Below are 15,537 nucleotides of genomic sequence, written 5' to 3'. Positions count from 1 at the left end.
ACACACACACACACACACACACACACACACACACACACACACACACACACACACACACACACACACACACACACACACACACACACACACACACACACACACACACATGATAATAATATTAATATATACATACTTGTGTTTCTGGGAAATTTGCCATCATAATAATCACAAAATGCACCACAGTGGCGGTAGTGTCTGAAGACTATATAATTAAAAATATAATTTATTATCCATTTATAAATAATTATATAAAAGATGTTTTACATACCGCTCCTAGCATTGTAAATATATTGTCCATAATTTCCTTTTGCGTGAATTTTCCGTTACGAAATGAATGCATTAAAATGTCATAAAATCGTGTATCTATATTGCATACAAAAAATAATATGTATTATTTATGTATATATAAATAATCAACTTTATATTATATTTTAATTTAAAAGATAATAAAATCATAAAGATTAAATTAATAGGCTCAATTGAATAAAACAATAAAAAGGGATTAAGAGCCAATGCTAATTTTTTATTACTAATATCTATTGTTTTTCAAATTTTTAACAACAAATATTTCATCCTTATACTAGGATTTTTTCAATATTGAAGAAGTTTTGAGAATTAATTTATCCCAGCTTTTGTTTATATTCCAAAGATACTTATTGTTAGAAGTTTTTGAGAAAGTTTAGTGAAGTGGCCATTCCAGAAAAATTATCAAAGAAACCTCAATCGTCGAAAAGTGCTAAATCCCGTATAAATCGTTCATATTTAAAGTATAATAATTCATAAATGATAAGATTTAGGAACATATCTTTTTGGGAAATTATGAAGCCTATATAGAGGTACATTTAGTTCTTCTAGTTTTATTTGAATTCAGAAGGAGACCAAAAATAGCTTTTATTGCAACTCCTCTTTTAGAATACTTATAATTTTTATTATTTTTAATATTTTGATTTAATATAAATAAATTAGAATTTGTGTTCAGTTCAGCATTGAAAAGACTAATATAAGAACGTACTAATATAAGAACTTATTAATATAAGAATGAAACATTTGTTATTAAAAATTTGAAAGACAGTAAATATTAACAATTCAAAACGTTGGCCTCTTTCATTATTACTAAAAATATAATCTTAAAATTGTAAATCTTAATGTAAACTTTAAAATTTTTTAAATAATATAAATTTAACTAAATTTAACAAAAGAGGATACAGAGTGATTAACAAAGCGCAAATGTAATGTTAATTCTACAAGAAATCGATAGTCTTAAGTCTTATCGATGAATCGGCGAAATTGATCAACAGCCAACTTGTACGAATTAAGGGTGCAGACATAATAGAAGGAATAAAGAATAAGAAATTTTAACCTCAGAAATCGAATATGTAGTGTTTTTGATAGAATGAAATTTCTTATTCTTTATTTCAAATTCTTTATTCTTTCTATTATGTCTGCACTCTTAAGGTGTCTTTTGCTGCTCACACTGACAGTATCTACGACAAAAAAGACCAGATGATGTTGCAATATTAGAGCGACAAATTTATGTACAAAAAAAGAATAAGAACCGTTGAATTTGACATATTTGAGCGACAGATTTTACATCTTGTTTGTGTTTTTCATGTGTTCTTTGCAATGTAACTCTCGCTGAATTAAACAATTATTAGCAGTTAATCAGTTATTAGCTAGATTATTCCAATTCCATTATAGAGTAGAGAATAAGAGACCGAACTAGGCTTTGAAAAGTGTGATCAAGTTCCTGAATTGATATTGGTAGTGCTTGATAGGCGTTTGAATCGCAACTCCTCTCATATACTATACGCTTATGCACACACAACCAAAAACTAATCTAATCTAAAACACATAACCTAAAACTAGAGATATTATTCTTTGATACCATGCTCTGACAATAACAGGAAGACGTAAATTGTCATCTGAATGAAGCATTCTTGATATAAAATTGGTATGGCTTACCGTGCAAATTGCGAGAACGTATAGTGGAAAGAAAGCGACATCTTGATCGAACTAATTCAGATGATCATTTTTGACTACGTTTTTTGACGACCTCGTCTATGTAAGTTCGGCCTCCTGTTCTCTATATTTCATAAATTTCATCAAATTCTTTTATCTGGCTCAACAATAAAGGAAAATAATAAATTAGGTTATATATTGGATTGGAAGAAAAGTTCTGCGGATTTTTTAATAAATGACATTAATGTCAAAAAATAGACATCATGTGTCGTTCAAATATCAGTCTATCACATATTTTTTAAGAAGTCACATTACATTTGACATTTGGCAGAAGTTTTTTTTTTGGTCGAATGTGTTTTCTGTGTGTGGCACATAAATAAAATGGAAGAGCAAAAATTGCATTTTCGTTATATTTTTTTGCTGTTTTTGTTCTACAAACTAAGATTAATTATCTTATTGATCAAAAAGGTAAGAAACAAACAGCAAGAAACAGGAAATAAAGAGCATATTGTAGAATTAGCCTAAATGCGAAATATGCGCCATGTATGGTAGGGATCCTAAAGCGAACTATGACGAAATCACCAGAAATCGCACTGCGTGCCACGCTTTTAAAGTTACTAGATCTATAAAGTACCGCAATTGATTTCAGAACTGATGCGTCAAAATGGCCAAAATGCACATAGTACATGATTTCAAGTACACATTGGGTACAGTTGCGTTATGGTGATCATACATGTAATGTGTACTTTCGTGTTCCTGAACAGTTCTGAATTGTACTTACATGTATCCTTAGTGCACTTTTATGTATTAAACTTCTACAGCAAATAAATCCGTATTAAACTAAAAAATAATTAAAATATAACATAAATTAAACATTTCGTACATATTCTTTTGGTCATAAATAAACTAATTACAATTCAAAAACATTGATTTATATATTTGACGGATTCATTTTCCCAAATAAAATACGTATACAAATTAATTTGAAATGACCGCGTTATGCGTCAAAATGGATGCGAGTTTGCGATAGATCTAGTAACTTTAATACAGACGGCTTTAGGACTTTAGGACTTTAATACGTGTAAGGTAGAATTTATACCGAGAACAGCAAAAAATTTTTCTTAAAATTTTAATTTCATATTTTTTGTCGTTCTCGGCATAAATTTCACCTTAGACATACATTATAGCATATGCGTATATTTTAATCGTGAAAAAGGGATTTTTCAAATCTATAAAAGAGAAAAAAGTAATTGTTAAAAAATTACGATTTAATCGCGGTAATGCAAATGGTATTAAGATCACCTTAATCTGGTTGAATTGATGCTATGATTGGATTTGATTATATCTATCAATCTGTTTTTTTGTGACTTAATTTTGATAAAAAATGAATTTTGACATTTCTTATATTTAATGGCTGAAAAGGACTTCAAAACCAATCATTAATTGATATCATCACATGATTTAATTAAAGGACTTTTTATTGCTACATTTGCAGTTTATTAACCGCGTATTTTCAGTTGTCTTGTTTGATTAAATATATTGTTTGTTAAAAATTTATATAAAAATAAATAAAAAAGTTATTTTAACAGTAGAAGACAAATCAATCGTAAAATAAAAAATAAAAAATAGTCTTGTAATATTTTTTAAATTATAATTTTCAAAATAATATATTTAATTTAAAAATAATTATAAATATATTACAATATTATTGTATAGTATAAAAAAAATCACATAAAATATTAACAGACTTACGAGATGTGTCATTATTAGTGAACATCGTACTTGATTCATTTGTCCTTTGCTGTATTATCTATATATTAATAAAAATTGTACAATATTAATAAAGAAAATAATTAGAATATTAATAAATATTTATACCTTTTCAATGATTGAATGAAAGGAATTTAAACACTCTTGTTGTTTGCCTCTCCATGATGTGAAATTAAATATAATATCAGGAACCAAGAGTACATTTCGAAATCTATATTGCCAAATTTGTCTTTGACTGAAAAACGATTTTTAAAAATAAATTTTTATATATGAGTGATATATTGCTATAATAATATATTTATTATGATTATTAACTTTCATAAATATATTGGGAGTACAAATTAGTTCGGTCCGTTTTTTTGTGTTTAAAAATGCATTTATTTCAAAACAAAATGAATGAACAGATCAATTAAAATATTGTCCATCGCTGCCTACTACTTTTTCCCATCTCTCAGGCAATTTTCGAATTCCATCTCGAAAAAATGATCGTTTTTGGAAGCGATCCACAATTTTGGAGCCAATTTTCGATTTCTGCGAAAGAAGTGAACCGGTGACTTGCCAAATTGTGCTGCATCCTTCGGAACAATCAGTAATCAGAAGGAGCAATGTCCGGAAAATAATAATAATAGTTAAGTAATACCCGGCGGGTAAAACATCCCATTTGAGCGTTTCCAAATATTTTTTTACGACTTTAGCGACATGAGATCGAGTGTTGTCATGAAAAAGAATAACTTTATTATGTCTTTGTTCTTATTCCGGCTAATGCACGGGTCAAACGAATCAATTGTAGCCGATACCGATTGCCCGTAATGGAATCGCCAGGTTTTAGCAGTTCATAGTAAACAAGACCCTTTTGGTCCCACCAGAGCATGATCTTCGAACCATGAATGTTCGGCCGTAATGTTGATGTTAAGGTCGATGGCAACGATTGACCGGGCTTAGCGTAGTATTTTTTCTTTTTGGGGTTGTCGTAGAATATTCACTTCTCATCTCCAATCACAATCCGATGCAAAAAAACCTTTTCTCTGTCTTTGAATCAGTTGTTCGCAAGTGAAAAATCGCCTTTCAACGTCTCTTAGTTTCAGTTCACCCAATTTCTTTATTTTTGAATCATTTCCATGACTCTCAATAGTACAGAAACGGTTTGTTGAGTTACCCCCAATGATTCTGCAAGCTCCTCTTGCGTTTGACTCTGATCTTCTTCGAGTAATGCCTCTAATTCTTTGTCTTCGAATTTTTTTGGCTGTCCAGAGCGAGGCTTGCCTTCAACGCTGAAATCTTCATCCTTGAAACGTCGAAACCCGAAATTTCCTACATGATTTATCAATTGGAGCAGTGTTACCATAAACTTCGACAAGCATTCGATGGGCTTCAGCCGCACTTCCAATTAAAGCAGAAAATCAACCCTCCCACAAATGCTACTTGGTTAACACAAAATTTGACATTTCAAACATAGTAAAAATCAAGGTTTTTGTATGAAACTCAAAACGATATAAACTGAATTATTAATAGATGTTTAACCTCTCTGAAACCGCCCTCTGAAAATCAGCTGTCACTATGAACCATTCACAACAGCTGGAGCCATCTTTAGAGAAACGGACCGAACTAATTTGTACTCCCAATAATTTTTAAAATATCTTTTTTCAATTACATTACAATCTCTATTTAAAAGATGTACAAAGTAATTTAAAATAACCTTATGTGCTTCAAGGGGTACATTTTTAATCATATTCTGAGCCGATTTTTGGTTACAAAATTTGGTAACAAAAATTTGTTAATTTTCAAAACACAAAAAAATAGAGTATCATGAGCGAAATACAGAAGATATAAAGCAGAAGCGGTGCAATCACATGCAGATATTACATAAGACACTTGTTAAGATCAATGCAATGACATACAACAGTACATACATAAATTTCTTTTTTTTCTTTCTAATTTAATTTAGAGGGAATTATTATTGGAAGTACAAATAAGTTTCCGCTGTTTTTTATCAAAAATTAAGCATTTGTGAAAGAACGGTACATAATGTTTTATTCAAAGTAATGGCCATAGCTAGCCACTACTTTTTCCCATCTTTCTGGTAGCATGTGGATACTGTGTCGGAAGAACGCTCTTTTGAGGCTATCCAATCATCGATACAATTTTTGGTATCTTCATATGATGTGAAGTGCTGTTCAAACAGGTCATGCGTCATCGATCGGAACAACTGGTAGTTGGAAGGAGCAATGTCTGGAGAATACGGCGAGTGAGATAGAACTTCCCATTTGAGTGTTTCTAAGTAGGTTTTGACCGGCGCCGCAACATGTAGTCGAGCATTATCATGCAGGAGAATAATTTTGTCATGCCTGGAGTAGTAGTGAGCGCGTTTTTTCTTGAGTGGTCGGCTCAATCTCATCAATTGTGTTCGGTAGAAAGCCCCAGTAATGGTCTCGTTCGGTTTGAGCAACTCACAATACATGACACCAAGCTGATCCCATCAAATACACAACATGAGTTGTTTTCCATGATTATTCGGCTTGGCTACGAATATTCGATGTTGAAGCATGGCCAGGTGGTCCCCATGATTTCTTCTTCTTTGGGTTATCGTAGTGGATCCATTTTTCATCACCAGTGACTATACGATGTAAAAAACCCTTTCGTTTATGTCTGACAAGCAGCATGTGAAAAATCGGCATTCAACGTTTCTCGGCTTCAGTTCATATGGAACCCAATTCCCTTGCTTTTGAATCATTCCCAATGATTTCAAACAATATGAAATTATTTGTTGAGTCACTCTTAATGTAAGTGCAAGTTCTTTTTGCGTTTGGCACGAATCTTCATCCAATAATGCTTCCAATTCCGTGTCTTCGTACACTTTCTTTGTCTTCGATGTCAAATTCATCATTCTTAAACTTTTGAAACCAGTCACAACAACTTCTCTCACTTAAGGCAGCATCACCATATGCTTCTACAAGCAATCTATGAGCCTCAGCTGCAGATTTCTTCAAATTAAAGAAGTAAATCAAAAGTTCCCGCAAATGACCCTTATTCGGCTCAAAACTCGACATTTTCGTACAAAAAAAATATATGATACAAAATCGCTAATATTTCAAGGTTATGGTGTTGCCAGATGTCCAACCTTACGATATGTCGTTTTACATCAAATAATTTTAACTGTAATTTATTAGTGGCGCCGTCTTTTGCAAACGGCGGAAACTTATTTGTATTCCCAATATTACAGAATGATTGTATTGAAACCAAAAGTTATCGGATCATATCTGGAATAAATTAATTTAATATAAGAATATATAGTATGTGTATTATTTAAAACATCCAACTTTGACCGATCATGGCTTCTTTCGTATTTCAAATACTTACCGTTATTCAAAAAACTGTGTTATCGTTAACATTACTCACAAGAAAATGTAACATCCTTACCCATTTATTATCGAAACAAAGTAATTGTAACGGTAACGACGTTACAAACGCGTTACTTATCAATTCTGCAATAACATACCTCCTCAATATTACAGCTCCACATTCAACAATGTAAAGCTTACGAGACACGATGCTTGTTTTCCTGTTGGATTCCTAGCTGGATTAGAATCTTGCAATCGTATTGGCTGTGATAGTGTAACTAATACATCTTCATCGTAGCCAATATAGTGGCCAGAATTTATTCTAGCAATTCAATAAAAAACAAGCATTGTGCCGCTAGCTTAACATGTATTACATACAGGGTTGGACAAAATCATTGAAGTGTATCCGGTAAAAAATTCTTCATGCATAAATGTGTATAAATATACATAAACGTATAAGTGTAAATATTTATAAACATGTATAATTATATCGAAAATACGTCCATACATGTTCATACATCCCTCTTTCTTTTATAAAATTATTTTTCAGTGTAATAGAAATAATAATAGAAATAATAATAGTGTGAAAACATAACAAATAATTACAGGGATAATTTTCGCATTGTTTTTTTAGAAAAAAAAAACAAGTTTGGTAAAATGTAAAAAAATTGTTCATATACAATTATATATAATTTTGATAATTATGTATAGGGAAGCACTTTCCGATGATCTTGATCTTAACATATGTGGCCAAGGTCATGACCCCGAGTGATCTTTAAAAGATTTTAACCCGCGATTGTCCTTCGTTAAAAAGTTATTTAAAAAAAGGTTAAAAAATAACGTAATATTATATTTCTGCTATACATACAATATTAAATACTATTTTACATAGATTTTGACTTTCAACACGAAGGGATCTCACCCCATCTTTCTCCTTGCTTAAGCGACGCATGACTTTCATAATTGTACTGTTGCACGTGGATTTCAATGTTGTGCAACTATTATGGAAGTCGTGTGCCTCTTAAGCAGGAGAGGGGGAGGGGATGAGAGTCGCTTGGTGTGAAAAGTTGTGCGCTCCTTATACAATAATTAGCAACTTTGATTGTTAATAACTTTTTAACAAAGGACGACCGCGGACTAGAATCTTTTGAACTCACTCGGAATCATGACCACATATGTCAAAGACAAGGTCATCGGAAAGTGCTCCCCTATATTACTTAATTACCATAATTTTATACAGAGTGTTTCAGAAATAGTTGGCCAAAAGAGCATATTCCACTCATTGTAAGGATGAAAAAAAGTCATATAAACATGGGTTCGGAAACGCTTCTTTCCCAAATTATAAACATTTTTTATTTTCTACTTATACCTATAATTTATTTTATGCTTATATCTATATTTTTGAGCATTATAAGGACATATTTCATATAAAATTATATATGTTTATGGATATTTATACATGTATGTTTATGTATATTGTACATAATATACACATATTTATACATGCATATTCATGCATAACAAATTTTTTACCAGGTATTTGAAATACAAATTGTATTTTAAATACAAATATTTGAAATGTATCCTTGATTATATTTATATTGTTAAGAATGAAATTATAACTATAAAATTATATATTGATGTTATGTTGCTGTTAATTGATATTGACTGACTGGTGTTGTAAGTTGTACTTTAAAATTTGACACTGGAAGTATTACGAAATATGTTCGAATATAAATTAAAAAGTTTAGAATAAAATACATACCTTGCACTTATTTTCCACCATTCATCTATTAAATTCCTTTCCATCTTGACACCCATCATGGTATCTTTACACACAGCAACATAAAAAAAACTTTTGAATCAATATATTAATTATGTAGAGTTTTTTAGAAACAAAAAATATTTATTTGTCCATTAAATTCGAAAATATTATGAAAATCGAGATAAAATCATTAAGATGAAAATCATTAAGACTGAAAATCACAAAATATTTTTTTTAAGATTTATATATACAAGGTGTCCGGTAAGTTTTAACAAAGTGCTTTATATAGACGCAGAACACAGATCGCAAGTGAAATATATTTCAAATTGTAATAGATCGCAGACTGTAATATATAGGACGCAAGATGCAGGATGCGAAATATATATATACTTATATATATAATTATATATACTTTCATATAATTATACATAATTATCTATAATTTTATATATATAATTACAGTTATATATGAAATATTTTTTCCCGGGAATAAATAGTAAATAATGATTTTCATAATTTTCCCTAAACCTACAAATAGTAATCTAATAAAATTCTAGAAAATTCTCACAAACAATTTCCAATGATTAATTTACGCAATTATGTAAAAAGTAAATTTTGTAAAAGTATTAAATTTTTAATATCCTTTTTTAATTTCATATAATTTTTTTCTTATGAATAATAATTAATTAATAATTAAAATTAATTTTTTTTATATTGTATACAATCTTTTGATTCTTTAAATTTTTATAATTTCGATCTTTTTTTGTAATTGTTTTTACAAAACTATATACGTGTTTATTTAAAAGTAGAATAAATTGCATTGTCTTACCACATGCAATTTTTAAGGTACATCTGCAAAGATGGTCAAGACATTCAATTTCGTTTTCACTTTGTGCAATTTTTTCTAAATCTTCAGTAAGTATTAAAGATTCTTGAACGAATATGTTAAAATATTCTTTCATCGGCATCATACCAAATGCTGGAGCTATTATTTTTCGACTTTCAGTCCATGTAGATTCTAAATCAAATATTACAACAAAATAATAAAAGAGAAAGAAACAAAAGCTTTAATTAATAATAATAAAAAATTATTTTAAAATAAGCTACTTAATAGCTTTGTGGCATAGTTATCAAAGTGCAAACAAAAATATCTTACATGAAGAAAAAAACTTATTAGGATTTATTAGAAATTAAAGTGAAATACAATATAAAAATAAATGCATAATGTCGTTCATGTTGCATTCTCTATTTTACATTGTAAAATAAATAAATAGATGATTATAAAAGGATAGTCTTTATTGTCAACATTTTTTAGTATAAATCTATTAATTAAATAAGTTATACAATTAAATAAATATTCTATTTGTCTAAGTATATCTTACCAGAAGCTGTCAGTAATCCCATGTCAAATACTGGTTTTAGACAGTTATATACAATACTTTTATCCAAACTATGGCGGTTTTTTAAAACAGCCTACAACATCACACATTTATTAGCATTTACGTATGTTTGCTTCAATAAAATAATTAATATATATTAATATTAATATATGGCGAAAAAATTCATGTGAACAATTTCATATTTTTACATGTTGAAGAGTTACATAATCCACAAAATCGTAAATAAGTGTAGAATTCGTGTGAAACTGTTTACTTATACATAGAGGGTAGTCCATTTTAATCTTTTTGCGCTAATAACTCGGAAAGGAAATATTTTTCCAAAAAAAATACAAGAAAGGAAAGTTATGTGATTGAGGAGGGGGAGGGGAGTGAATATGTTAGGATCTTAAATTTGACCTTGAAAGCATATTTCAAAGTTAGAAGATCAACTTTTCATATGGAATCCTTTCTTATTCATTGCATATTCTTTAACACATTTCGAGAGCTTTTCAAAACACTATAATAACATTTTTTTTCATGAAATATTTTTTGAGTTGCAAGGCTTGAAAGTTAAAATATCGTCGGCATTAGCATTATTTAAGGTATCTGACCGACGATTAAAACCTCTTAAATGTTGTTCAGACTCGCGATCTGGATAACAAATAGATAGATAGATAGATAGATAAAAAATTAAAATAAGAGATACAACCTTCAAAGGCCTTGATCTTGAAATATTATCCAGGACATAATCCTGAACAACATTCAAGAGGTTTTAATCATTGGTCGGATATCTTGCGTAATGCCGGCGGTATTGTAACCTTCAAATCTGGTAACTTGAAAAATACGTAATGGAAAATAATTTTATTGCAACGTTTTGAAAAGCTCTTAATACCAATTTAGATTCTGTCATCAAAAATAAGATTCCATTCCATTAAAAAAAATCGATTTGATTTTGGCGACGCCCAAGGTCAAATCAATAGTACTTTCTTATGTCCTTCTCCGAACCATATAACTTTTTGTTTGAAATATTTTTCCGTATCTACCATCTAATTTTAGAGAGAAATCTTAATGTATTATTTAAAATGGGACATCTTGTATATATATATTAAGCGTACAACTTTGCTTCCGCCGTTTTCCTATAGATGGCTTTAGCGGTAAGTGGTGATCGAAAGAAATAGATCATAGACGTCATACAATAAACTTGGGCATCTGTCAATATAACCCCATAGAAACATTAGTCGATTTGTGTCTGCATCATAAAGTTATTCTCGATTGAAAATGTCAGTTTACGAGCCAAATTCTCGTCATTTGCGGGAGGTTTTAATTTTTTGCTTCAATATGAAGAAATCTGCTGCTGAGGCTCATCGAATGCTCTCAAATACTTATGGTGAGGCCGCTATTAGTGAAAGAACGTGTCGTGAGAGATTTCAACGCTTTAAGAACGGTGATTTTGACGTCCAAGGTCATGCTCTGTATTTGGTGGGACCAGCTGGCGTAGTGTATTATGAACTGTTAAAACCGACTGAAACAATCACAGGCGATATCGGTATCGAACGCAATTGATGCGTTTGAGCATTGAAAGACAACGGTCGCAATACAACGAGAGACACGATAAAGTGATTTTGCAACATGACAATGCTCGACCCCATGTTGCGAAAGACATACTTGGTCATGACATACTTGGAAACGTTGAAATGGGAAGTCCTACTCCACCCGCCGTATTCTCCGGACGTTGCTCCTCTGACTATCACTTGTTTCGATCAATGGCACACGGCCTGGCTGACCAGCACTTCCGGTCTTATGAAGAAGTAAAAAATTGGATCGATTCGTGGATAGCCTCAAAAGATGACCAGTTTTTTTCGACGCGGGATTCGTACGCTATCCGAAAGGTGGGAGAAAGTAGTGGCCAGCGATGGACAATACTTTGAATCATAAATGTATAACCAGTTTTTTACAATAAAGCCTCGAATTTCGGAAAAAAAACGGCGGAAGTAAAATTGTACACCTAATATATACATAACTGTCTTCAATGAACCTTTGGTTGAAACATCAAGTCATAGAGTTAAAATTTCATATGCTGTTATTGAAACATTTCAATAATAAATTACTTATGATGTAAGTAACGATGCCTTTCCTTAATAGTCATATAAATATATAGTCATATAAAGAAATAGGAATGTCAAGTAGCATATATACCCACACAGAAAAAAGAGATATTCAGTTAAATGAGTTTCAGTTAGAGCACAACATGTAGCCTGTTCACACTAACTTGAAGCGCTGTTTACATTAACAAACTTTCGGTTAGAGGAACCGAAATTTTCTATCAAGTATACTGTCATTATAGCGAACCATTCGGTTACTCGCACAGAGTGCGCGAAATGTTAAATTCGGAGATTTATATCGATCTGCGAAATCCCGACAATTTGGTCACTTCAGCGTCTCCTTAAGATCTTGGGATCTTAAATATAAGATCCAATTGTGAATACTGATCTGTTTCGCATCGTGAAATTGGTACTGAATCTTTGAGTCTTGCATAAAGAAAGATTCAGTACTAATTTCACGACGCGAAATAGGCCGGTATTTGTAGTCAATTCTTACATTTAAAATTGTCTTAAATACAGTTGTCTTAAGATGTCATAAGTCAATCCGAGGACTATATTAGCATTATCTTAAGACATTATTTAAGACATTATTTAGTTTTAAAATAAAAACGGACTATGAATCTCCTATATTTCGTGTTTCACAGTTGATAGTTTCTATGAATAGATGAAAGGACAGAGATTTAGAAAGAGACACTGCACATACCATGCGAAGCGATTCCCATCTCATCCCTCCCCCCCCCCCATAGCCTATACAGTACATGGAGTGTTAGAAATTTATGTAACATTTATGAGATTTGTTGATAACTTTTTAACAAATGGCGAGCGATGGCTAAAATTTGTTTAAGGTCATAGGGTCATGATCCTATATCTGCATAATTATCGTGTGTCGATGTTGACGGAGGAATTTTTTTAAAGCATTAAATAAAATAATATTAAATAACATGTGTACTACGATGTTTTATTACTTTAATATCGTATAAGGTGTATGTCGTATAAGTATATGTAAATATCCCAGTAACTGAATATATAAGCGTTAAGGTTGTCATAAATAATACAATTTATAATATATTAGAAGGTTTTTTTAATATAAATATTTATATTAGGTGTACAACTTTGCTTCCGCCGTTTTTTTTTCCGAAATTCGAGGCTTTATTGTAAAAAACTGGTTATACATTTATGATTCAAAGTATTGTCCATCGCTGGCCACTACTTTCTCTCATCTTTCGGGTAGCGTACGAATCCCGCGTCGAAAAAACTGGTCATCTTTTGAGGCTATCCACGAATCGATCCAATTTTTTACTTCTTCATAAGACCGGAAGTGCTGATCACCCAGGCCGTGTGCCATTGATCGAAACAAGTGATAGAGGGAGCAACGTCCGGAGAATACGGCGGGTAGGGTAGGATTTCCCATTTCAACGTTTCCAAGTATGTCATGACCAAGTATGTCTTTCGCAACATGGGGTCGAGCATTGTCATGTTGCAAAATCACTTTATCGTGTCTCTCGTTGTATTGCGACCATTGTCTTTCAATGCTCGGCTCAAACGCATCAATTGCGTTCGATACCGATCGCCTGTGATTGTTTCAGTCGGTTTTAATAGTTCATAATACACTACGCCGAGCTGGTCCCACCAAATACAGAGCATGACCTTGGACGTCAAAATCACCGTTCTTGAAGCGTTGAAATCACTCACGACACGTTCTTTCACTAATAGCGGCCTCACCATAAGTATTTGAGAGCATTCGATGAGCCTCAGCCGCAGATTTCTTCATATTGAAGCAAAAAATTAAAACCTCCCGCAAATGACGAGAATTTGGCTCGTAAACTGACATTTTCAATCGAGAATAACTTTACGATGCAGACACAAATTGACTAATGTTTCTATGGGGTTATGTTGACAAATGCCCAAGTTTATTGTATGACATCTATGATCTATTTATTTCGACCACCACTTATCGCTAAAGCCATCTATAGGAAAACGGCGGAAGCAAAGTTGTACACCTAATATTTATTTGAAAACTCAAGACTCTCTTAAGCAAAGAAAAATTATCCGAACCTATTAATGATTATTAATTAAAATGTTTAAATAAGTAATAGAATGCATCAACCAGTAGTCGCCCAACAAACGAGAATGAATTGAAATTTAAATGGATTGAAATTTTTTTTATCAAAATGCATTTTAAATAGCGAATACTTTTTTTGGATTTAATTGGATTTAATTGGATGCAATTAGATTGAAAAACTGCATTTCCTATTTAAAATTTTGAATTGAACAGTTATATTCACAATTGTGTTATGCACAGAAAAAGCTAATATTATTTTTAGATTGAAAGGCATAGAGATATGCTCCATGCAATTCCCATAAATAAATAAAAATGCATTCAGGATTGAAAAGCATTCATTTTAACATTCGTGAATCAATATTTCTGAAAATCTGAATCCATTTCAATTCATTTCAATCTCGTTTATTGGATGGTTAGCCGGTCGGCCTGAGTCGTAATTATCCCAGTGTCCGACTATAATTAGAAAATTGGTATGCTGATGGGACATATTAATATAAATAGATGTTTAATGACAAAAGACAACTAATTCAAATGGATTTTTAAGGTAAAAAGCATTTGAGACTAATATTAATTTAAACAAATAAAGTTTTGTGTAACTGTCCGGACATAGGTATTGTCCGGTCTCAGTAACTGGACTTACACAACACTTTATGTATTCAAATTAATATTAGTCTCAAATACGCTTTTTAAAACGTAATAATATAATTTAATTATATTCTTTAAATGCAATTAAATTATAATACAGTAATAAAAAAAATATTTGAGATTAATACAATAATAATAAATTTTGTATAAGTGGCTGGACATAAATACATGTGCGGTTACTAGGATAACTGCGTTTATCTTAACTCCGAAACCATTCAGAATCGGACATATATGATTGTTACACATTTATGATTTATTTTCATGTGCTGAAATCGCTGTAGCATTGTATGGAGAGACACATTAAATAATATATATAATTACACATTAAATTACACATTAAATTACACATTAAATAATATATAAGATAGCTAAGTTGATAAATATTTATAAGTGACAGAATGCAAATGTTATTTTTTACCTTTATTTGGTCTAGTTCATGCACTACGATGAATAAATATGGGCCTAGGCATATTCGAAATGGAGATGAATAAGTTTCAGTGAACTTAGTCCAAACTTT

General features: G+C 31.1%; 1 protein-coding gene across 1 annotated transcript in view; it reads right to left on the bottom strand.

Moving 5' to 3' along the window:
* The window catches only part of LOC105623545 (cytochrome P450 4C1-like), a 36,858-nt gene that overhangs the window by 17,648 nt on the left and 3,673 nt on the right, over window positions 1–15,537 (bottom strand). Inside the window, 8 exon segments of the mRNA XM_012204940.1 lie at window positions 134–202; window positions 269–363; window positions 3,712–3,769; window positions 3,838–3,964; window positions 8,833–8,896; window positions 9,662–9,850; window positions 10,215–10,305; window positions 15,439–15,533. Of these exon segments, the coding sequence (XP_012060330.1) occupies window positions 134–202; window positions 269–363; window positions 3,712–3,769; window positions 3,838–3,964; window positions 8,833–8,896; window positions 9,662–9,850; window positions 10,215–10,305; window positions 15,439–15,533 (788 nt within the window).

The sequence above is a fragment of the Atta cephalotes genome (assembly GCF_000143395.1).
Source record: "Atta cephalotes unplaced genomic scaffold scaffold00002, whole genome shotgun sequence".
In the NCBI taxonomy this organism is placed as follows: Eukaryota; Metazoa; Arthropoda; class Insecta; order Hymenoptera; family Formicidae; genus Atta; species Atta cephalotes.
Note: the sequence above shows the minus strand (reverse complement) of the source record. Positions and strands in the feature narration are given on the sequence as shown.